Here is a 23,792-nt window from a genome sequence, read left to right on the forward strand (position 1 = left end):
GGGCCCTGCCGGCGCGTCTCCACTTGTGAGGCTGCCCGGTGTTGTGCGGCCACTCCTGTCCTCACGTAGCTTCCTTGACAACAGACATGTCTTTGGTCTGGGCCGCGTGTCACGGCCGGGCTGGCGCCAGTGCCCAGAGGTGTGAGGGCACAGACGCCGGGCAGATGTTGGTTCAGGTAAACACACGTGCGAGTGTTGGGGCCCGAGATCATAGACTGCAGAGTGGAGAGTTCTGCTCAGCGACACAGGCGACCTGGACGCTGGGCCCTCCACCCAGGGCCACGTGCAAGGTTGCACTTCGACAGCGCTCCGGGAGCCCCATGGAGGTGGGGCCGGGCCACTGGTGCTCGGGGCGCTACGGCTGGCACGGGGCCCTAGTGACGGCTGTCCTGCCTCGGCTGTGAGCACACGAATCTGCACAGGTGGCAGGATCTCAAAGAACTGAACGTTTAACGGGTGACGGACTTCAGTTTGGGAAAATGAAGTTGTGGAGCTGGATGGCAGTGACGAGTGCACAGCGCGAGTGTGGTTGGCATCACCAAGCCGCACACTTAGAAATGGGTAAAATGCCCATTTTATGTGCATTTGACCACAATAACAAAATTAACTAGCCCCACCCCCCCACACGTGCCATTGCACACTCACACGCACACGAGTGCAGGTGACGTGGGAGTCCGTGGATGGCGGCGATGCCCACGTCCTGGCGTGGTCCGGCCCAGCCGCTCTGCGCGGCGCCCATGCGGAAACTGGCTGAAGGGCACGTGCGACCTCTCTGTTGTTTCCACAGTTGCGTGTGAATCTACAACAACCTCAAAAGGGAACGAAAAACAAAACACTTGGGGAAGCCGCTGTTCTCCGACGAACTCCGTGGAGACTGCGGGATCAGGCCTCTGCGTTGTCCCCTCTGTGTACGGGACTGCCACCATGCCTGGCACGCCTCATAAATGCTTGTCGAAAGCAGACACACATAAGGTGAAAAGAACACACATAACGAATCAGTTTGCAGCTCGCACACCCCTTGGCGTCAGGCTTCTGCAGCGAATGTCCTTCCCGAATCCAGGACACCACGCACGCGCACCGTGAGGGTAAATGGGTCCATGCAGGGGTCCTCGGGGCGTGCCCCGGCCCTCTGCCCCCGCCATTCGTATTCTCATTACTGCCGCGTGGCCTCGGACGGTCAGCGCCACGCAAGGCTGCTTCTGAAAGGGCTGTATGGGGAAAGCCGATGGGACGGCGGATCCCAGGCCGCCTGGTCCGGTGTACGCAGTGCCGCACAGGCTATGGGGAGCCACAGCGACCTTGCCCACACGTACCTCATGATCCCACAATCCACAGGCCCCCACACTCACAGGGCACAGCCAGGGCTGCCTGGCGGCCACAGGGGCCCCAGACAGGGTGCTTGGGTGGTCTCCGGCTTACAATCATTTGGTTCCTGAAAGAGAAAGTCTTTGCGAACAACTGATGGGTACCAGTATTCCCCCAGGGCCATGGTCCGTCACTGTACCCGTGACACTCAGCCCTGGGAGTACGCGCAGCAACGCCCCTACTGGAGGTGGAGGGGGGGACTTGTGTTACCCCCACCCCCAGCCCGGGTTCCCTCATCTGTGCAGTGTTGGGGACAGTAAGGCCCAGGGCAGCAGGGTCACCACTGGCCTGGCCTGCGGGTCTTAAGCTTGTTCACTTCGGCCCCACCCAGGGTACTCCAGGGAGCACATCAAGGGTCCAGGCCGCCGGCCGACACCCCTCCAGCCCTCCCCCCAACCACGCAGTCCTTTCCGCGGAGCTGGGTGTCTCCTCAGAGCCGAGCCCTCCCCTGCATCCCCTCCCCCACGTGTCCGTGAGAAGGACAGGGAGGGTTGCCAGATGCGATTTGAATTTCAGATTCGCAACAAAGAGCTCTACAATACGTTTGTTGAGAATCTGAGATCCAGATAACAGGGCTCCTGCCTTTTATCTGCTTGCCCCAAGTGAAGGGTTGTGGCACGGGGGAGGGAGGAGGCCTGGAGGGCGGGCTGGAGGGCTGGGCCAGGGAGAGGGTGGCCCCGGGCCGCAGGGGAGCAGGGGCACCCCTGCAGTCTCCTCCACCCCTTGACCAAGGGCACTGCCTTCTCCCAACCCCTAGAGGGAAGCCCCCTGGCAGGCGGGAGGTTGGCGGCAGGCCGGTAGCCAGGGCCAGAGGCAGGTACGGACCCCCCATGCCATGCCCCATCCCGCTCCTGGCTTCCACACTGCCCGCACTGGCCGGGACCTGCCAAGCTCGCACTCTGCTGTCCCACTGTGGGGCCAGGAGGGCTCCCTCCTGCAGCCTCTGCCTGGCACGTCCTTCAGGGAGTCCCCTTGCAACCCCAGGGACAGGCCCTCGGCTTTCTTTGTCAGCTGAGGCTCTTCTCTGTCCCGCTCTGTCTCAGTCCCACCAATCCACTAATTCATACTAAAGTGTGACGGACTGACTCTTTCAGGGAAAAGTGGAGATTTACACTTCAACAGAGGGCAATCTTTAAGTCCAAGTAAGTCAAATCCTAATGCAGGTTTTTTTTTTTTTAAGATTTTATTTATTTATTTGACGGAGACACAGCAAGGGAGGGAACACAAGCAGGGGGAGTGGGAGAGGGAGAAGCAGGCCTCCCGCGGAGCAGGGAGCCCGATGCGGGGCTCGAGCCCCCAACCCTGAGATCATGGGAGGCCCCCAGGTAGGGAGGGTGGCCAGAAAATTCCAATAGGCCACGCCCCACCCCAGAAGCGCATGTTATAAGTTACTCCCCCACCCCACCTATGTCAGGACGGCCCCGGCTGGCCACTCCCAACCAGCTGCCCCCTGGTGTACTTGAGGTGGTCTCAGCGGCAGCTACCCCCTCCCAGGGATAGTGGACGCCTTCCCAAGTGACTCTGGGGAACCACCCTGGGCCTGCCCCAGGGCCAGCTGACCCACAGGAACCACTGAAGAATGTCTGGGGTCCACAGCTGACCAAAGGGGGCATCTCAAAGGGCCCAATTCTGATCCCAGGAAACATCCTTGTGACCCCAATAGGTCCCCATAGCCTGGTGACCCCCACAGGACCACTGCCCCACTGGGAGAGGGGGGCCTTCATCCAAGGACTCTGACCTCCCAGGTGGATAGATCTGGAATCCTTGGTGAAGTCAGTGTCTGGTTCAAGGCCCAGCAGGTAGCAGGAGCTCAGGAAAGTTCACTGACACTGTCCCTTAGGCCAGTCATTGTATGCTCCTCTCTGACATACCTGCATTGGGGGCGCCTGGGTGGCTCAAGAGTCTGCCTTCGGCTCAGGTCATGATCTCAAGGTCCTGGGATCGAGCCCCGCATCGGGCTCCCTGCTCCGCGGGAGGCCTGCTTCTCCCTCTCCCACTCCCCCTGCTTGTGTTCCCTCTCTGGCTGTGTCTCTCTCTGTCAAATAAATAAATAAAATCTTAAAACAAAAACAAAAAAAAACCCCTGCATTAGGATTTGACTCACTTGGACTTAAAGATTGCCCTCTGTTGAAGTGTAAATCTCCACTTTTCCCTGAAAGAGTCAGTCCGTCACACTTTAGTATGAATTAGTGGATTGGTGGGACTGAGACAGAGCGGGACAGAGAAGAGCCTCAGCTGACAAAGAAAGCCGATGGGCCCTGCGGGCACCAGGGAGAGGCCAGTGAGGAACCAGCTGGCCCACCTGCCCGCCCTCCTGGCTTCCCAGGAGTACGTAGTTCTGCCAAGCTGGGGAACCAGCCCAGGCTGCAGCCTCGCCTGGAGGGCAGAAGGCAGGCGCTTCCCCATCCGCTGAGCTGGCCCAGCTCCTACACCTCAGCTAGGAGCCAGGGTTTGCTGGACTCTCCAAAGATCATCATCATTTAAAGTGGAAGCATTTAAAGATCATGAAATTTGTCATGTTTGAATTTGGAAACTGGTGTGACTTTGGAGTGTCACAGATGAGTTTTCAGCTCAGTGCCGTTCGCCGCCTCCTCTCCTTACACCCAAAAGCGTCTTCTCCCTTCTCCCTTCTCCTTTTCTTTTGAAGGACACAACTGCGCCCCCTCACCCGCAGTCTCAGCGACGGGGTCCCCCTGGCGCAGGGTCAGAAGGCCAGGGGCACCCCCGCACCGCGTCACCCGCCCGCGTCGCTCACGTGGCTTCATCCCGTCCTCACCTGTCACGGGAGGGTGAGCACAGGACGAGAAGCTGTTTTCCGAGCCAGAGGCCACATTCACACAACTTTCATCACCGACACAGCCTGATAGCTGTCCTGTGTCCTCCGCGGTTACCGACACTCCCTGGCTGTGCCCAGGTCATCACTGACCCTGGACCACGGGTGCGTGCGTGGGTGCGTGCGGAGGAGAGCACACGGCGCGTGCAGGCTGTGGCTCTGCCCTCGGCCTCGGGGTCCACGGGGTCTGCGATGGATCCCCCACAGATACGTACGTATGTTTGTGCCCCTCTGAGAAATTCCTATCAGACAGATTTCACAGTGAGCTGCCTGCTTCCCTGGGGGCAGGATGCTGAGTGCCGTCTGGGTGCCCTGGTGAATAGCTCTAAGGCCAAGCAGAGGGCCAGGTCAGGTCCCTGCATGGCACCCTGTGAACAGGAAGGACATCACAGGCAGGTGGCCTTTTCTACCCTCAGAGCCCAGTGTGTTGAAAGATTGCTTCCTGACCCATAACCATTACAAACAACTAATTACTATGTTACTAAGTAACTCACTTCCCCCTTTTTCTTATTAATCAGAGACACAAGCTTCCCATGAGCAGGAATGATCTGTTGCCCCCGAGACAGAGGGATGCTGACCTGGGCCAAGTATTGCTGGACAAGACATTTTCCATCACACTGCAAAACCCCATTTTGTGTCAGCTGTAGGAAGGAAAGGGTGTTTGGTGACTCATGAAACAGAAAGGCCCAGGTGCTAGCTTTAGGCAAGGCTGGATCCAGACCGCTCAGACAATGGCACCAGGAAGCTGCCTCTTCCCAGCTTTTGATGAGGCTTCCCTCTGCCTTGGCCGCACCAGCTGTGCTCCCTCCAGGGGGCAGGCTCGGAGGGGACAGCCTTGGAGGCTACCAGGCCAGCCACCCCTGGCACAGGAAGGAGAGAGGGCTAGGTGTTTCCATAGGATACCTGGCTTCAGTCCCAGCCTCCCCCCGGACCCGCTGGGCAGGCTGGGGCAGTCCCCTTCCCCAGGCCTCCTGCCTGACCTGGCAATTGGGCACTGGGACTTCCAACTCCACAGCCCACCTTGCCTCCTCTCCCTCCTCTCCCCTACTTGCTGGCTCAGCAAGGGTGACCTTCCCAGCTCCTCGTGCACAGCACAGCAGAGAGCAGACGGTGGATGTTCGGTACACGCTTTGTGCTGAGATCAACAGAGCTGAGGTCCGGCCCCAGGGCTCCCAGGACCCCTTCCAGACAACACTGTCCCCGTGGTGCCCAGGGGAGAACCCAGTGGAATGGGAGGGCTGGAGTCCTAGCCCCTACTGCCTGCTGGGTTTAGGGTCAGTCTCCCAGCCTCTGGAGCCCTGGTTCCCGCATCTGCCGAGTGGAGAATGTGAGCACCCCTCGTGGGCTGGCTGTGAGGACAGAGGGTACTCCAGCAAATGTTGGTGGAAAGGTTCTTCGCACCCATCAGCCCAGCTATGAGCGTAAGCATGGGATGGGGGCGGGAGAGGACAGACAGCCTCGTGGCTGCCCCACATGGCAGGGCTCCAGAGCCCTGCCTGAGAGGCCCTGGCCATCCCTTGTCGTGCCCCTGGCTCCTCAAAGGAAACACTGGGTAACCTGGTCTTTTGCAGAAAGATGGGGGTGCCTGCATGGCTCCCTGAAGACATGGGGTCTTCATCCCAGCACCCACACCCAGAACCTGTTCCCAGGGGCACCGCTTCTTCTGCGGGCTCTCCCTCCAGTCCCCAGGCTTGGTCCCCCTGCCTCACGAAGCGCCCCGCCACTGGGGTCAGCGAATGTCCGCAAGATGAACGAGTGAAACGTCACTTCCTCACACAGGCTCCCCATCCCCCTGCCTAATGAGCCAGAGCACCCCTGCTCTCCACCCACTGCCCCACTGATGTCCCCGTGGGAGGGGCCCTGCTCATCGGCTGGTTGTTGATCTGCCTCCCAGGGCCTGGCACACCTCCCAGGGCCTGGCACACAGTAGGTGCTTAGTAAACAGCAGCTGCTGGTGTGGGCAGACCCCTGCAGAGGCCGCCGCTCCTGCCCTGGGCCCGCCGGCTTTGTCTCCCCCCCAGCGCGGCCAGTCCAAGGAGAGAGGCCCCCTCGGCGTGTTTGTTTGCGGCAGGACTCAGGCCCAATGGACTCAGTGTCTTTCCTGTCTCCTCCCCCGTCCCCACGCAGGAGCTCGGGGAGCAGCAGTTTCCAGAGATTGAAGACAAAATTGCTTGAAAGCCTGCGCTTTTATCCTCCAATTTGTAGCCATTTAGCAGGGCTGGGTGGAGGGGCAGCCGGGGGCTCTGGCTGTGCAGTGGGCACAGTGGCGCCCACCACTGCGGAGAACAGCTTCTTTGTCCTTCCCCAGACAGCTCTGGGCTGCAGGGACGGACACCCGCCGGGGGGGGGGGGGGGTGCCGGGCCAGGTCCCGCGGGGCCAGCAGGGCAGCCACCGGCTAGCTGCTGGCGGTGCCACAGGGCGCGCCTGAGCTCCGGGCCCCGCGGACGGTGGCCTCCGCGGCCTCTGCCACCACCTCTCCTGCTGCCCCCACTGTAGCCTCTGCTCATGACGGCACCCAGCCCCTCCGGCCACCAAGGAGGGGGACCAGAAGAGCACCCTGACCAGAGGGGTCCCCGGTGGTGCAGGGAAAATGGGTGCCAGCTTAGGATTCTGGAGGAAGTTTTCTGGGGTGTTTGGGAAATGAAGGTGCAGCTACATCTGTGGGGTGCGAGGTGCCTGGAGGAGGAAGGCTTTTGCACGTGGGTGCGAACAGCTTCGCTCTGCAGTGGTGAGCAGCAGAGTTTTTGGACCTGTGTCCGGAGGGGGAGATGGTGGCGTCTGGCTGTCAGAGAGCATCACCAGACAGGTTCTGTCTGAAGTCCTGTGGGAGCAGGGCCAACACGGTGGGGAGAGAACATGAAGTCAGGGAGGGAGGGCTCTAGCGGCTGGAAAGGAAGGAAGGCTTCCGGGAGGAGGTGGCTTCTGACCCACCCAAGTTTGCATCTCCCCTAAGTTGTGCTGGTCTCTTCCCCTCTCTGAGTGGACTCTGAGCACCTGGGGTGGGAGCAGTGTCTGCCCCCTCCGTGGAGGCTGCAGGGACGGATTGTTTATTGGACCCGTGCTCACCCGGCACCACCCTCTCCTTCTCCCTGTCCCTATCTGCTGCCCTCAGTCTGGCCTCCAGGCCTCTGCCCAGGACAGCTCTTCTGACCAAGGTGCCTCCCCTCCTTGGGCCCATCCCTCTTCCCCTCCACCCCTTGAGCTCAGCTCTAGTCCCCACACCTCCTGGAAGCTCCCCAGGTGGAAGATCATGGCCAAGACAGATGAGAACCCCGGTCCTGGGTGGGGGGGGAACGGGTTGCACCGGGCCAGGGGGGGGGGGCTGTGGGTCATATTCTCCAGGCTGGAGCGAGCCGCTCCTAGCACCATGCCACCCTCTTGAACAGGTGTGCATGGTGGGGGCACTGCTGGGGCACATGTCCCTGATCAGGATCAAACCTAGTGTGACCCGCCAGCCAGCCTTTGCCCCCTTTACCTGCTCCTCATGCCCTGCTGGGTGGTCTCATATCTCCCTGGGGTCCCGACTGAAGTACAGGAGCTCAGCCCATACCCCCCCAAAACGAGTTCTCAGAAATCAGCACCAATAAAAAAATACACTTTACTGTGGACCTCAAAGTCTGCAGGGTAGTGCAGTGGGCACGCGGGGAGCGGAGCATGCAGAGCGCCGACAAGGTGCACGGCACATGGCGAACGGCCCCACCCCTGGGCACCCCCCGGGGCCCTGGTCTCCTCGGGCTGCCCCTGCAAGCCTCAGGACCCTCAGGGCACGGCCAGTGCCCCCCCTACCCGTCAGCCCAAGGAAGCTGGTTGAGCAGATGGAGCAGGAGGGGCAGCCTTCTGGATAAGCAGGCGTCCGGCACTCCGGCCGCTCTCAGAGCTGCCCATCAGGGCCCCGCACCCCGAGCCCGGGGGCGGGGTGGGCAGAAGCAGCTGGTGCAGCTCAGCCGGAAGCAGCAGCGTGAGGAAGGAGGGCGTGGGAGCCCACACCTGCCAATCCAGCCCTGAGCTCCTCAGCAATTTTGTCTCTCTTGATTAAACAGCCAAGGAACATGGAGTTCACGGACGTGTTTTCTTCTTCGTCTTCCTGAAACACCCAGAATGGAAGAGCAGAGAACGGCCGCGAGGTTCCTGGGGGGCACTTGACACTTTGGGGGCAGAGGGAGTTGGAGGGAAAAGGGATGTAGGAGCAGGCGCCTGGGCCTAAGCAAGGGACAGACAGCAGAGCCAATGGCCCAGGCTTGTTTGGGTGGCGGGGGCAGGGGTGTGCAGGTGTGTGCAGGTGTGTGCAGGTGTGTGCGCGTGCGGGGCAAACTGCTGCGTCACAAGGCGCGGAGCACACACCAATCTCTTGCTTTGGGAAGAACACCAAGTGGTAATTGCGCGAAGGGTGACACCACTGGCCCTCAGACCGTCTGTGGAGGCTGGGCAGCAGGGCTGGGACGGCCCCTCCCGGGGTGGAGCTAGGGTCTGGGTGGCAAGGCGGGCGTCCACGTTCTGGTTCAGGCAGCGAGGGCCTCTCTGGGCCGCCCACCGAGCTGCCTCCACTGCAGGCAGGTGGTCTCATACTGCCGTGGCATTGAGGGTGGGCCAAAGACAAGGCGGGCCTCCCACTTGGGGGGCGGCCAGGGCAGCCAGGAAGGAGACGGAGGGGCCGGCTGCCCGCAAGGGGAAACCAGAGCCTCGAGGGGGAGTGGCAGTGGGAGGGCCCTGCCCCGGCCTCCCAGGTGCCCATGAAGGGCCAGCTCACTTCCAGCAGCGCTCCAGGGAGCTGTGGGGCTGGATCTTGAGCTTTTGGGGGCAGAGCAGCTTGGTGAAGGCTCGTCGGAAACTGTAGTGGCACAGAGGATAGAGGACAGGGTTGACGGCTGAGTTGGCCCACAGCAGCCAGAAAGATGTCTCGTACCAGTAGTCAGGGACGCAGTGGCCATGGCAGGCGGCCCGGATGATCATCAGGAGTGTGTATGGGGCCCAGCAGAGCCCGAAGATGCTCACGATGACGGCCAGCGACTTGGCCACCTTCTTGTCCCGCGACAGCCGGAAGCGCTGGGTGATGCTCTGGGATACCATCTTCATGCGCTTCTCCAGCGATGCGGAGGATGCCGAGGGCTTGGAGCCACGTTTGAGCGAGCGCGGCCGCTCTGTGCCCCGTGAGGAGCTGCCGGAGCTGGAGGTGGGCGAGGCCGCGGCGCCCCCACCGCTGCCGCCCCCGAGGGCCGCCTCCCCGGCCTCGGTGCCAGGGGCTGCCTCGCCAACCCCGACCCCGTACCTGTGCAGCGGCACGGCCTCCCCTCGCCCCTTGTGCCAGCAGCCCCAGCAGCCCGGTGCGGCCGGCGGGGGAGAGGGCTGGGCCTCGGGCGCGGGCTCGGGGTCACGTGCCCCATCCAGCCGGACACGGGTGCGCCTCTGGATGTTCAGGTAGATGCTCAGGTTGAAGAAAGTGACGCTAAGGAAGGGCGTGAAGAACTCGAGCGTGGAGGCCGTGATGAGGAAGTACCAGTTGTAGAAGAACTCGGCATAGCAGTGGCCCTCTGGGATGGCGCTGCCGCCAGACAGGTACTCCCAGCTCAGGATGGCCGGCCCGTACAGCAGGAAGGCCAGCACCCACACCAGCACCATCTTCTGCACCGCCCGCCGCGTGTCACCCTGCTGGGCCCGGTAGGACACCTGCCGTGGGACATGCTGGGTCAGGAGGGAAGGGTACCGGGCCCAGGCGGCAGCCACAGTGGGGCTGGGAGCACCCCCCTCCCCCCACCACTGCCCACCGCCCACCGGCAGCCTCTGGGCCTCTGTGCATGGCCTCCCTCCCCTCCCTGCAAGAATCCTGGGCTGGCGGATGCCCCGGCTCGCTCTCCTACAGTCGGACAGCCTCCTTCAGATCAACCCTGAATGCTACCTCTGTGCCAGGCTACCTTCGTACTACCCCCACCAGTGGTGAGCATCCTGAGGGCATCTTGCCATTGTCCCCTGTCCACTGAGCGCCCACTGGGCACCAAGCTCTGTGCTCGGCACCTTTTGGATGTCTCAGCAGCTCCATTACCATCCTCACTTTCCTGGTGGCTCAGGGAGGGAGGCGGAGACCGCAGGTGGATTGGCTCAAGGGGACAGAGCTGGGGCTTAACCTCGAACCCATGCTCTGTCCTCTGTCCCACCGTCTCTCTAGACTAGGACACATAAGGCCCCCAGCAGAGGGCGCTCAGAGTGACTGGTAGAGCCACCAAGGAGGATATGAGAAGGCAAAGGAGACCAGGGCTCCAGCTTCTGCCCCTGCGCCTGCATGGCAGTGACGCGGGAAAGCCAGGCGGTCCAGCGTCCCTAACTCAGGGTGACCACTCACACCAAGGGAAGCCTGTGGAGCCAGAAGCTGATGCCTGACTTCCTAGGGTATGCTCGTGCCCACACACGCACACACACGTATGTGTGAGGGTGGTGGAGCTACCGCCAAGGGCCTCTGGCCCAGATCCTCCCTCAGCTCTCAGAACTTTGGACCTGCTCCAGGGTGGAGGCTGACTTGTCCCTCTTCTTTCAGGAACACCTGAAGCCAGGTCCAGATAGTGCCTCCTGCCTGTCCCAGGACCCATCCTACTGGCAGCAACTGGCTACTGAGTGGGTAGCTGACCACAGAGTACCCCGTATGTCAGGTGTGAGGCCAGCAGGGGCCAGGCTCACCTGGTTCCGCCTACAGCTTGGAATGGCCATCCTCTGCTGTGGCCCCTTCCTGACCACCCCTCCTCCCGGCTCAGAACACGGGCAGCGCATCCCAGACTCACAGCGCGGGTGACTGACAGGAAGCGGTCATAGCTGATGAGCACGATGTTGAAGACGGAGGAGGTGCAGAGCAGATAGTCCACCACCAGCCACAGCTTGCAGAGACCCCGGCTAAAGGGCCAGCGGCCAGTCAGCACATAGGGCACGTAGAGTGGGATGCAGAAGGCCCCTGTGGGAGAATGGGGCCAGGGTGGGCCATGGCTGGACGGGCGCATGGGGTGAGGCCCACCACAGTGGAGAGACAGGCAGGACTTGGGGGTTACACAGCGGCCACTTTCCTGGGACCAGCAAGCCTTACCTTGCCCTCCCTGCCACCCTCTCAGGCACAACTTCTCCCCGGCCCATGGCCTTCAACCCCTGCCTAGCCTCCAGTCCTACTGGCATCCCTTGAACTTGGGGGCAGGAGGGCAGATCCAGGGGTGGGGACCTCTGGGCACCATGAGACCCTGAGCCTTGATTTGGGACTTCCAGACCAGTCCTCCCAAGCCCGAAAGAGGAAGGAGAATTTCCTCCCTCTCCTTCTGCCTGCTGGACCCCAGCCCTATCCCAGCCTTTGGACAGCCTTTCCTCATCAGCTCAGAAAACGAAAAACCCTTTCTCCTGGCTCAAAGGGCATTTGGCTGCGACCGCGCCAGCCGCTCCCACCGCCACCAGTGTCTGGCAGACGCACCTAGCAGCCCCAACAGGTGTCTGGCTCTCCGGCCCCCTCCGCGCGCCCCGCCCCCAAGCCGGCAGCAGCGCACGGACACGTGAGAACGCGCTCCTCCGAGCATCTCCCCCACCCCCACCCCGCTTCCCCTACGGCCCCCTCCCCCACCAACGGCTCTAAAAACTCCTTTCTCTGTCCCCTCCCCCAAACCTCTCCCAGCGCCCTCCGCACGTCCTGAGTCCGCCAGCAGCCTTTGTTTGACTACGGCGCAGGAGCCGCTGCGCGCCTTGCGCCTTGCCCAGCGCCCGCGCGCCGGCGCTCCTTCCTGAGGAACATTCCTCCCGGGTCCCCGTCCTGTGGTGGGGGAGGCAAGGAACTTCGCCCGCGCCCACCGCCCCACGGGTCCCGAATGCCCCCTTCCCAAACAGGGCTCCCCGGCGGGGCTTGTGCCCGAGCAACAAAGCACCCTAGTCCACGCTCCAATCCCTGCTGGCCCGGCCGGGCTGGGCACTCCTGGGCTCGGGCGGGGGCTGGGGGCTTTACCCACGAGGAAGTCGGAGATGGCGAGGTTGAGCAGAAAGAAGTTGTTCTGGGTGCGGAGGCTCGAGTCGGCCACGAAGGCGAGCATGACCAGCGCGTTGCCGAGCACCGTGGCCACGATAAGCAGCGCCATGAGCGCGGCCAGCACCGCGGTCCAGGCGGCAGAGAAGCCGCGCGCCCCGCCCGCAGCCGCCGCCTCGCCCGCCAGCGCCCCCGACGCGTTCAGCGGCCCGTCGGGCGGCGTGCGCTCCATGGCCCCGCGGGCTCAGGCGGCGCCGGGGCGCGGGGCAGGGCGAGGATCGCCGGCCGGGCGGCCGGGAGGGGCCCCGGCCCGGGAGCCTGGTGTTTGCGGGCTCTCGGCCCGGCCGGTTTCCCCGGGTGGTGCCCGGCGCATGGTCCGCGGGCGCCGAGGCCCGGGACGGGGCCGGAGCGGGCGGCGCCGAGGGGGCCCGGGCCGGAATCCGGGCCGAATGGGGCCAGCGGCACCACCACTACAGCGCGGGCGGACCTGGAGCGGAGCGAGAGCCCGAGCCGCCGCCAGAGCGCCGGTGCGCCCCGAGTGCAGCGCGCAGCCGAGTGCGCCCCGCGCCCAGCCCGCCGCCCCCCGCGCCCCGCGCAGCGCCCCCGCCATTGGCTGCCGCCCGCGCCCCGCCCCCGCCCCGCCCCCGCCCCGCCCGGCGCCGGCAGCACCACGGACAGCGCCGCGTGCCCGCCGGGCCGCTGGAGCCCCAGCCAGGAGCGCACGGCGGCTGGCGGAGAGCCCGGCCCGAGCGGGCGGGCGCCGGGGCGGGGGGCACACGCCTGCTGCCAACCGGCCCGTGTACAGAGCAGCCGGTACCTGCGCCGCTAGGCCTGCCCCGTGCCCTCAGCCCCGGTGACCCTGGCCGGCCCTCGTCGGGAGCCGGGGACACTGTGGGGACCTGGAATGAGGGGGGTACGCCTGCACCTGCGCTAGGGGCAACTTGCCCCGCGAGACCCCTCCTCCTGTCATGCTTTAGGCAAGCGGGTTTCAGGGGAAGGAACGTCCCAAAGAGAAAGGATGGGAGGGGTCTCTGGGAGCCGGAGCCCTGGCCAGGGGTCCGCTCCAACCCCCATATGCGTGGGACTCGGGGTCTCAGTCTCCCCGTGGGCAGGCCCCAGCGCAGGGTCTAGGGTGACCTGCAAGGCACAGACAGTTGCGGAGTTACATAAGGGAAGATGGGGAGCCAGTGGACCCAGCTGGGAAGGGAGCACACCCACCTGGGGCGCAGGCGGCCCCAGGTTGAGGGGGGAGAGGCCAGAGGTTCAGAGCTCAGCCATGCGTCCCCTCCCCCGGCTGACAGCGCAGTGGGGCGGTCACTGCTGCAGGGACAGACGAGGTCACTGCGCTTAGGGCGCAGCCAAGGCAGCAGCTGCTGCAGCTGCGTTAGCGCCTGCAGGAGGGGATGGGGGAGGAGAGGCGGCGGGAGGGAGCACCCCTCCCCCCCAGACACACACGCTCAGACAGACAGGGTCAAGGACAGATTCAGCAGGAGGCACTCACAGCAGACAGACAGATGCGCCTACACTCAGACACACAGACACCCACAGACCAGGGTAACAGCCACCCAGCGTCAGGCTGGGGACCCACCAGCGGCAGTTAGACACACACACATCAGACAGCAGACAGCCAGGGAACAGCGCCTGAGGGAGAGAAAAGCAGTGATTCTGTTCTGTCTCCAGCGGCGCACATCTGCAGAAGCCTCGAGGAGGACAGAAATGGGCGAGTCCGCGGGGGTGGGGGGCAGTGAGGCTGAGGGAAGGGGCTGCTGTCCCAACCCCAGGTGCTGGCACACACAGGCACCCCCATACTTACAGTAGCTTCCTGACTGTGCAAGGACCCACCCCCTTCTCTAGCCCCAAGAGGTACTTCAGAAACTTTCGGAAGTGGGGGAGACTAGGCTCCCTCTAACCCTTCCTCAGAGCTGTTTGCAGCAGGAGACCCCAGACCTTTGCCCCAGCGGACCCACTCTTCCGTGGCTTATGACAACCTTTGCTGGAGGAGGAGTGTGGGGCTCCAGCTCATCGTCCCAGAAGCCCCCTCTGAGTACCTGGTTATACTCTTCCCCTCCAGAAGCGAGCCCTGTTCCCCCTACAGGCTCCGCAGCCTCTCCTTACCACGCCCCAGTGTGCCCCGTGGGCAGGGCAGTGCCAGGACCGGGCAGCTAGTTGGTGGTGAGACAAGCAATGTGGAGAGTCTCTGGAGCAGCCGGGTGCCGCTAGACCCCATTGCTCCCATCACCCAAATTCTCCTACACCTTCAGTCCTGGGTCAGGACTCACTGTCCCCCATGCTCAGCCAGCAGCTCCCTGTTGAGCAGACCCCCCCACCCCCAGGCTCTGTTCTTCCCCAACCACTCAAGGCTGGCTTTGGCCAGACAGTACTGTGTGGATTGGATGCCCTTCAGCCCTGGCCTTTGGAGATGGGAGTTTGGTGGGGACTGAATGGGGGATCTGGCTCTCTCTCACTAGCTAGGAGCCTCCTTTCCAGCCTCAGTATCCCCATCTTGGAATGGGGACTATGTGTTGCTTACCGTACAGGATGGAAGGCCAAGTCAAGGGGAAATCTGTGTAGAGGGCAGCCCCTCTGTAGTCTCAGTGAAGCTGGCCATGGTGGTCCTTGTGGCCATCAATATTCTGGAGACCTCCCTGGCAGTCTTTGGCCCCACAGCAGCTGGAGGGGGCATGGACTCAGTTCAGACCCTGGCACCAGGGGGCCAGCTGAATGATACAAAGGAGTCATGTGTTTTTCTGAGTGTGGGGATCTTCCTCTGTAAGTTGAGGCCATCAGGAGAGGGAGGGCCAGGGTTGACCCACAAGTTTGAAGGTGACCATGGCCAAGGCTGGTGAGCGCCTCCTATTGGCATTTACATGCATGACCTCGTTAACTCCCATTTGCCCTCAAAGGTGGGTAGGATTGGAGGTCCCTATGTAGAGCAAGGAAGCCACCTACCCAAGGTCACATGAGGCTAGAGGCCCCTCACTTAATGGCCACACTCTTGTCACTGGAGGGGACAGCCTTCCAAAGCACAAGGTCCCTGAAGTCAGCCTTGACCTTGGCTGGACAGAAGCCTGATGCCCTCTGGGCTGGGCCCAACTTGGCCAAGGCAATTTGTGGTGAATGAAGCAGGTCCTCATGAGGCTACGCACAGGATATCTTGCCGTGGGGGCTCTGTCCCAAGTAATGGGTTTTCAGGTCCCTGGATGGCAGAGAACCCTCTAAGACCCTGGGAAAGGCAGGTGGGGGTTGGGGGACAAGGGCACTCCCTCTGTTCAGCAAGATCCTCACAGAGAGAGTGGCCTGGAGCCTCAGTTTCTCCATTTGTTGAAATGGCTGACATACTGTGCGCCAAAAGTCCCATCCAACAGAGAGACCGTTGAGCAAATGCCCCATTCACATAAACTCTGGCCAGATTCACCAAACCAGATCCCCCGCAAGCCCCTCACAGAGGAGATAGTTCACCCACTGATTGATTTGTTCATTCATCCTTTGGATGAGGTCTTATTGAGCACCTACTATGTATCAGGCACTATACTAAGTTGTCCTAACAGAGGAAGGCAAACACCACGCAGTAAAGAAGCCACGTGTACATCCGCAGGTTGTAAGAAATGAAGCAAGGCAGGACACAGAGAATGCCAGGGCACAGGGCTGGTCCGCCGTGGGGCATGCCTCTCAGCTCTCCTTTCAAGGGAGTCGGGTGCAGGGCCAGGACTGTTTGGATCCGCTGCTGAGATGGAGCTGAGGTGAGGCACACGTCTTCCCAACGGGTGAGGCTTCCAGCGCCTGGTGGGATGTGTGGTGTGAGCCAGAACATGGCCCTGATGAGAACATCTACAGATTCCGTGGCACTGCCTAAAGTCGGGGGGGGGGGCGGGGCCTGACCCATCAGGGTCAGAGGTGGGGACAAGGACTCTGGGTTGGAGCCCTGTGGATGGACAAGTGACCGTGGGGACCAGTGTGGAGGGTTTTGTATCCCCAGAAATGGCATGATAGCACAGAGTGGTCACATCGGAGGCCACAGGTGGGCCAGGAGCAGGGACTCCCATCTGCCTGGGACAACCTGGCTCCTGCCATCTCTGAATGTCTGACCTACCAGCCACAGACACCAAGGCTGAGCCCCCAAATGGCCCACTCTTCGTGGAGAACAAATCATTCCCTGGTGGCAAGTGGGCTATGTTGGGCCCCTTCTGCCATGGGGGGCCTTCACAGACCTGCTCAGGTGTGGGCTTGTCACCATGATCCAGGGCCTCACGGAAGCCTGATCCAGGGACAGGGAGGACCACGCAGAATGGGCCCCAGCCCAGGGCCCACGGCCCAGCGAAGGGCCCGTATCCCAGCAAAGGACCCACTGGCTGCATTGTATGCTGCCCCACCCCGCTTCACTGGAGGGGACAGCCTTCCAGAGCACAAGTGTGGGGCAACGCGTGAGACGATCTGCGCCGTCCCTCAGGATGCAGTGTAGTGAATCTGAGAGTTTTACATGGCACTGCATTTCCAGGGGGAAGAGAACGAGCATCCTGGACCCAGTGGCCCACTGAGGAATTAGTGCCCCCCCCCCCGGGGCCCTGCAGGGTTACAGGTCCCTCCCCCATAGGGCACACTCTCACTGGGAGGCTTGGGAAAGAGCCCCTTGAACCAGTTGCCACTGCCTCCCTGGCATCCTGAGTCCCCGGATCCCAGAGAGGAGCAGACAGCAGGGGGAGTCACGGCTAAGTCCGCAGGAGCAGGTAGGGCCGCTGGTACTTCCAGTGGCCGGGGTCTGGAAGGGGGGGAGACACGTGTGGAATTCAGGGCCCCCCTGGCACCATGGTGCCCCCTGCGTGACTATTACGTGCGTGGACAGCGCCGCTATCCCAGCCTGAGGAGGCAGGTAAGCGGGGGCTCAGGCCCTCGGGAATGAGGATGGGGTCACACCCCAGGTAGGCCCCCAAGACCTGCAGAGGTGACAGCAGAGGTGGGGTGTGGCTGGACAGGCAGGCTGCAGAGCAGAGGAAGGAAGGGATGAGCCCCAGCTGAGCCCCGGGAGCAGCTGCAATGACGGGGCCGGTGTGCCTGCCCCCCCGTTGGAGATCAGCCCGCAGGAAGAGCGGCTGGGACACCCCTGGAGGAGCCCCCACGTGCAAGGGAGACAACCTGCAGCACGAGGAGGGTGCTACTCAGCTGTCCTTTCCAGAGAGAACTGAGGAGGCTGGCGTCACAGCCCCGGCTGCCGTGAGCAATGGGGCCTCTATGGGCCGTCTGCGCTCTGGGCTGCCGTGGGCTGGACTGACACAGGGGTGCGCCGTGTCCGCGGCCTTTCCTACCCACCCTCCTTCCTGCCCCTCTCCCTGCACGGACCTCAGACCTGCTCTGCCCTGTGGGAGCTCCTCGCCTGCTCCCTTTCCCTTTCTCTGTCACAGGCGTCCTCAATCATCTCACAACCCTGAACCCCATCTCAGTGTCTGCTCCCTGGAGGACACACATCGACACAGGCCAGGTTCCGATGATGAAAGGGCAGTCAGTGAGTGTCCCCTGAGAAGGGGACTCTTGAGCGAAGATCCACAGGAGGGAGAGGGGAGGGGGCAGCCAGGTGGGTGTCTGGACGGAGCCGCACTCGGGGCAGAGGGGAGCTCAGGAACAAAGGGTGGGGGGTGGGGGCGCGTGTGTGTGGCTGGAGCACAGAGAAAGGCGAGGGCGTGGGGACAGAGCTCGCATGCTGCCTCCAGCCACCGTAGGGCTGCTGAGGGGGAGCCCCAGGACGGCTCGGGGAGACCCTCTGACAGCAGCCCCTGCTTCGGTGCAGAGAGGGCCTGGCAGGGCTGAGGGCAGAGGCCGAGGGGCCGGGTACTCCGGTGAGGGCGATGCTGGCCATGCAGGGGGAACACCTGGCCAGATTCTGGGCGGCTTTTGAAGCTGACCCATGAGGTGTGTGACAGAAAGGCGGAGGTCAAGCCTGACTTCAGGGTTTGGGTTCCAGTGGTGCAGAGGAGGGCGTAGCACCCGTGAGCCGGGAGTGTGCAGGAAAAGCAGGTTGGCGGACGGTGGGGTGCTCTGAGGTTCAGTTGCCCGCTGGACATTCCAGAGCAGAGGTCGTCAGGCCCCCCGGGGCCCAGCCCCAGCCCCAGCTCTGGAATTTGGAGCCTGGCCCAGCGGCAGCCCGCCCACGTCCTTCTGAGTCTCAGGTCAGAGGAGCTCTGTGCTAGAGGAACAAAGCTGGGTATTGCCCACGTCAGACCAGCAGGACACCATCCCTTGTGTCCTGCGCTGTCACGGGGCAGTGGGCTCTGCCATTAGCCACCTTCACTGTGCTAGAAAAATCTTTCTCCTTCAACCAACCGCCTGCCCGGTGCTGCTCCTGCAGGGCGGGGCCCTGCTGTGCGGGACGGGGCCCACTCATGAGGAATCCTGAGGGAGCATAGCCGCGAGGGCCAGCCGCGGGCAACTCTCCTGCTAGCTCCAGCCAGGCACGTTTGTCAGGGCGCTTGTCAGGGCGCTGGGTCCAGCGCTGTGACACGTCTTCAGAGGCGCCACTGCTGTTTGCTTTCTCTTTCTGCAGGAGCTCATTTGAATATGGGAATGCAGATTTTTCTTTTTTTGTTCCTTGTCTTTTTTTTTTCCCCGGTGACATTCTGAGCCAGCTCCCACTGCGTCCTGATGAGTTCAGGGCCCGGCTGTGATCAGAATGGCTCTGAGGCCACCAATTTGGAATAAACGCTGAGTCTGATCTCCCTGCCTTTAGGGACAGAGCTGTACTGGGCCCAGGGCCCAGGTGGCAGGAAGGAGAGCGCAGAGAGGAGAACCAGGGATATAGTTGCTATAGTTTGTCCGTAAATGACAAAAACCAACTCAAAAAGTTGGTTTAACGGAAAGGGGAGTTTATTGTTGCCTGTGACTAAAAAGTCCAGGGGGCGGGTTTCAGACACAGCTGTATCCAGGAGCTCAAAGAACACCTGCTTCTTTCCATCTGTTTTTTTCCCTGTACTCACTACTCCCAGCAGGCAATGTCTCCCTAAAATCTCTTCCTACAGCTTCAGGCTGCCCTCCTGTGCTCTCATCCACTCTGCAGGACGAAGGAGGGGCTGCCCACAGACACGCAGGTTGAGCCCCACTGGCCTGGCTCAGGCAGTGGTAGGTACCACTGCCTGAGCTTGCAGCAGCTTCGGCTGACACCATTAAGAACCCCACCCCTGTGGAGGGCAGAGGAAGTGTGGAGAGGGGGGAGGGTGGTGGGTAGGGAAGGAAAGTCACCCCCTGCAGCTACCCTGGGGGCCTGCGGGGTGTCTCTGGTCCTTCCCCCAATAGGGCCTTTGTCGGGGAGGGCAGGGGCCTGGGGGCAAGTGGGCCTGGGCACTGAGAGCTCAATGGGGGGCCCCCTGAGACAAAGCCCCTGGGGAGGGGTCCTTGGGGACAGCTGGGACTGCAGAGTGAGCCCTCTCCCGGGGCCTCCACTGTGAGCACAGGGCGCAGAGTGAGAAGAGTGAGCAGGGGCGTGAGGGCTGAGGGTGGCTCTGTTCCACACCAGACCCAGCAGACCGCGAAGAGCCTGGGCAAGGCTGCTCAGGAGGACGCCTCCGGCTCAGCCTGCGGGAAGGAAGCCTGCAGCCCTGTCTGGCCTACTTCTTGCTCGCCTGGAGCCAGTGCGGCTGCCTAGAGGCTGGGCTACCCCAGCCCACAGCCTGGTCCGCGTACCCAGACAAGCCCAAGCCCCACGGCAGCCCCTCCTGCTCATCCTTCCTGGGGGGACCCCCACCAGGGCCTTGGTCTCCACTGAGGGAGCAGAGAGGTTGAGGGCAGGGAGATGAGCACTTGCAGAGGCTCAGAGGCTGGCTGAAGGGGGCGGGGACTTGACCCTGGGTCTGAAATATGCTCACCTTGTGCTCTTTCCTCCCAAGAATGGTGCCTGGGTGGAGATATCAGACGTGAAGGAAGGGTAATGCCAGGAGGGCTCCCTGGAAGAGGTGCAGCCTGGAAGAGGTCTGGTCTGAGGGGTCTGTGGACAGCAGCCTGGGGAGGGGCAGGGACAGCTGAGGGGCCAGAGGGGTAACAAGAGCCTTTCTCTGAGGAAAGAAGCACCTACACCTTCTGGAAGCCCCTCCTGCAAGATCCAGGCTGTCCCTCTGGGTGTGCCCAGCTCCCGGGGCTGGCTAATAAGTATTTGCTGAATGAATGAAACAGGTTTCATCTGTGCAGCTTCCCTCCATGGGCAAAACATGAGTCCATGGTGGAGAAAACAGGAAAGAGAACTCAGATCTTGTCCACTGCGCCTCCTCCAGAGCCCTGGGTCGGGCTGCGTGGGGCCAGGGTGGGGCCTCAGGAGAGTCTGGAGGGCTCGGAACCCGGCCCAGCCTGGGAGCCCCCACCACATCCCCAAGGGTGTTTGTGGGGCCTCCGTGGCTGTGACCCAGCATGGCCACAGGTCCCCCGGGCCTGGGGACCCAGACCGGGCACACACCATGGCCCCCCAGCCAGTGCCGCTCCAGGGCCCTTGGACCAGAGCCCATGGGACCAGGCCCTGGATGGTAAATGTCAAACCTCTGGGGGTCGTTGGCCTGGACAGAGGTGGCCACGGGCCGCACTGACCAAGGGCCCAGCGCCGGGGCTTGTGGCAGTGCGCCAGTGGGGAGCGGTGGGCCCGCGTGCTGGGGATGGTGCCCAGGGTCCTCTCCCTCGATGGCAGCGGCACCCCAACCCCAGAGCTCCCTGCCTGGGACTTGTCCCCTCTCTGCCCTGACCCAGGCCTTTGTCTGGACTCCGGGCTGGCAGCTGGTTAGTTGCTGGCTGCCACCCGCCTGTCCTTGGAGGTCCTGCCCTGACCGGAGCATGTTTCCGCTGCTTCGTGCCCTCTGCCCGGCAGCGTCCCCAACACAGCACATTAGATCCCCGGCGTGTCATCCAGGGCTGACCTTCTCCCTCCCTTCGACGTTCCTGTCCCCTCCGCCCCCAGCCCTGTCCTCTGATGACCAGGCGGGGTGGGCCCAGTGACCGCAGCCCATCTGCAGACCCCAGGCCTGGGGGTCAAGGCTGGGCTGGCACCACGTGCTGCGCACAGGGGCCAGCCAAGCCTCTTCCCCTGGATGGCACGGCTGAGGGCAGCATGGTACAGGTAGGGTCATGTGTCTGCGGCAGGGGACGGGGTGGCCTCTGGACTGGGCACACTTGGGCGGCCCTGGGACTCTGGCTGCTGCCCGCTCCACTCCAGGGGGAGTCCGAGGGGCCGACAGTCCCCTTCTTGGTCCTCGTCAGGGTCCCCCAAGACCCAGGCCCGGCCCTGGAACCCGAAGCCTGGCCAAACTCCGGCTCCCACCCGTGGGCCCCCATGCTGCCCTCCCCACCGCGGAGCCCTCAGGGTCAGCCGGGCTCCTCGTCTTGCCCATGCAGTTCTCGGCAGCACCGACGCTCGGCCCGGAGGGTGTGTGTGCGCAGGGCGAGCCCCGCCCCACGGGGGTCTGAACCAGGGGCGCACGTGCCCGCGGCCTGGCCCCGGCGAGGCGCCTCTGCGGACTCCCTGGGTCGCCCAGGGCTCAGGGTAGCTCCCTGGGGGGACCTGTGCTTGCCAGGAAAACGCCGAATGAGGCAACCGTTTAGTGCTGGGGGTGCAGGATCCAGCTAAGGAAGATGTCCCCAAAGTCCCCGGGAGCCTGGTTCCAACAATGGCTCCACCAAGGTGACCAGCAGAAGGTGGACGGTGGAGTCCCAGCCCCCGACCCAGACCAGGGACTTGCCTTCTGTAGGGGGACAGCGGGGCCACCGGGGCTCTCCCCAGGGCCCTGGGGGAAGGGGCGCTAGTTACCCCAGTGAGACTCCTGTTCATTGCCCCCAGCCCCTGCCCTCTTCCTCCCCCTACCCTCTCCCCCCTCCGCCCCTGCCCTCTCCCCCACCCCTTCCCGCCCCTGCCAGACTCAGCCTGGGTCTACCTTTTCCTGGCACTGCATAATCCTCTCACATTTTCTAAATTTGCTCTTCTGATTTATGCAGAGCTGGAAACATCCATATGAGGAGTAACGAGCCCTTCCCTGGGCTCTATTTTCCCATCTGTACAATGGCGTAATACTGGATAAACCGTGGCCACAAGCCCCCTGGAAAAACCTTTGGGGCTCCCTGGAGCCCGTCCCTGAGTGATTCACCTGTTCACCATCTGGAAGGGCGGCCCCAGCCCGGGATGCCCCGATGGGGAGGAGAGGGCTCCAGAGGCCTCTCCCCACGTGTGGACAAGTGGGCACGGAGACTGCTCCACAGAGCCTGCGTTCCCAACCCTAGGTTCAGCCGTGCTGCCCTCTGCATGGCACAGCATACGGCCTTGTGACCGAGCCCCGGGTCTGTCTGATTATCCCTGAGTGCCGTGCTGATGCCCTGCGTCCCGGTCATGCGCCTTGCATGGGTCAGCCTGTGGGCAGAGGTCCCGCAGGGGAATCCGGGCTGCTTCTGGAGACAGGGGTGGACGCTGGGGAGAGCGCCCGCTGCCCGGCTCACCCATGCCTGTGCCCTCCCGCCTCCACAGGGGCTTCCGCACACCTCGGTCTCCTCCGGGCGCCGCCAAGCCCTGGACAAACAGGCTTGGAGAGACCCCCTGTTCACAAGTGGCTGGGCCCGGACTGGCACGGGCCCCATCGGAACCCCAGCCATCTGCCCAGACCACCTGCACCCCCCCCCCTCCTGCCAGCAGCCAGGGGCGTTTACGGAGCACCTGCTCTGTGTGGCTCTGCTAGGAGCCTGGGAAGCAGTGTTACTCCCACGGCCAGTGAGTGGGTGGAGCTGTCGGGCTGGCTTCGGCTCTGGTAGTGCCCTGGGCCGTGCGACTCCCGGGCAGGCCATCTTCCCCGAGCTGGGGCAGCTCTGGCAGAGTTCCCAGCATGAGGCCTCTCCCCCAGAGCAAACCTGACAGGCTCACCCAGCCTGCCACCCTGCCTGGAGGGGACAGTGCTACCCAGCTGGCTGCATGCAATTCCCGAAGCCCGGAACACTGGAGAGGCAGCACCCCATGCACCCTGATTCCTGTACGGAGCCACCTGCAGAATTTGTGGGGCTTACTGCAAAATACAACTGTGGGCCCCCACCCCAGAAATTGAGAATGTCAAGGCGGCAACAGCAGAGCAGTGAATCGGGCAAGGAGCCTCACGTGACTGCACGGGTTGCACACCCCTGAGCCATGACGCCCCCCGCCCAGGGCACAGTCCAGCCTGCTGCGGCCACTTCCGGCCCCTCCACTCTGAGCCACAGAGGCAGGCCTGGGGCGTGCCTGGCACATGGTTGCTGTGCCTTCCTCTCCCCTGCCCTCCACCTCCTAGGGATGGCGTGGAGGGAGCACACTGACCCCCAGAAGAACCCCAAATGCCCCAGTGTTTCCTACCCAACACCCCCAGCCCCGCCTGCTGGAGTAAGAGCACAGCTGCCGGGGGAGGGGGTTGCCCCTGCAACCAGCTCTGCCCTGGACCTCAGGCTGGTTAAATTGTGCCTCCTCTGACCCCCGAACCTGGCAGCTCCCCTGGCAAGTTAAATTGAGCCAGCCAAGCTGTCCTTCCTCCTGCTCTGGCCCACCCTACCGGTTCCCAGCACAGAGATGCGCCTACAACCCTCCCATCCCATGCGGGTCCCTAGGAAGGGTGGAGAGAGAAGGAGCAGAGCCCACCCTCCCCCCCTCCTTG

At 63.0% G+C, this 23,792-nt stretch overlaps 1 protein-coding gene across 1 annotated transcript; it reads right to left on the reverse strand.

The window, feature by feature from the left end:
* Positions 1-8,942: 8,942 nt before the first annotated feature.
* HRH3 (histamine receptor H3) lies at positions 8,943-12,406 on the reverse strand. Its single transcript, XM_028091202.2, has 3 exons — positions 12,157-12,406; positions 10,967-11,133; positions 8,943-9,863 (listed from the first exon to the last, which is right to left on the reverse strand). Exons 1-3 carry the CDS (start codon positions 12,404-12,406, stop codon positions 8,943-8,945), a joined length of 1,338 nt encoding a protein of 445 aa, XP_027947003.1.
* Positions 12,407-23,792: the final 11,386 nt, after the last annotated feature.

The sequence above is a fragment of the Eumetopias jubatus genome, unplaced genomic scaffold (assembly GCF_037043125.1).
Source record: "Eumetopias jubatus isolate StellerSeaLion01/CBP00866 unplaced genomic scaffold, mEumJub1_p1.0 scaffold_9, whole genome shotgun sequence".
Classification (NCBI taxonomy): domain Eukaryota; kingdom Metazoa; phylum Chordata; class Mammalia; order Carnivora; family Otariidae; genus Eumetopias; species Eumetopias jubatus.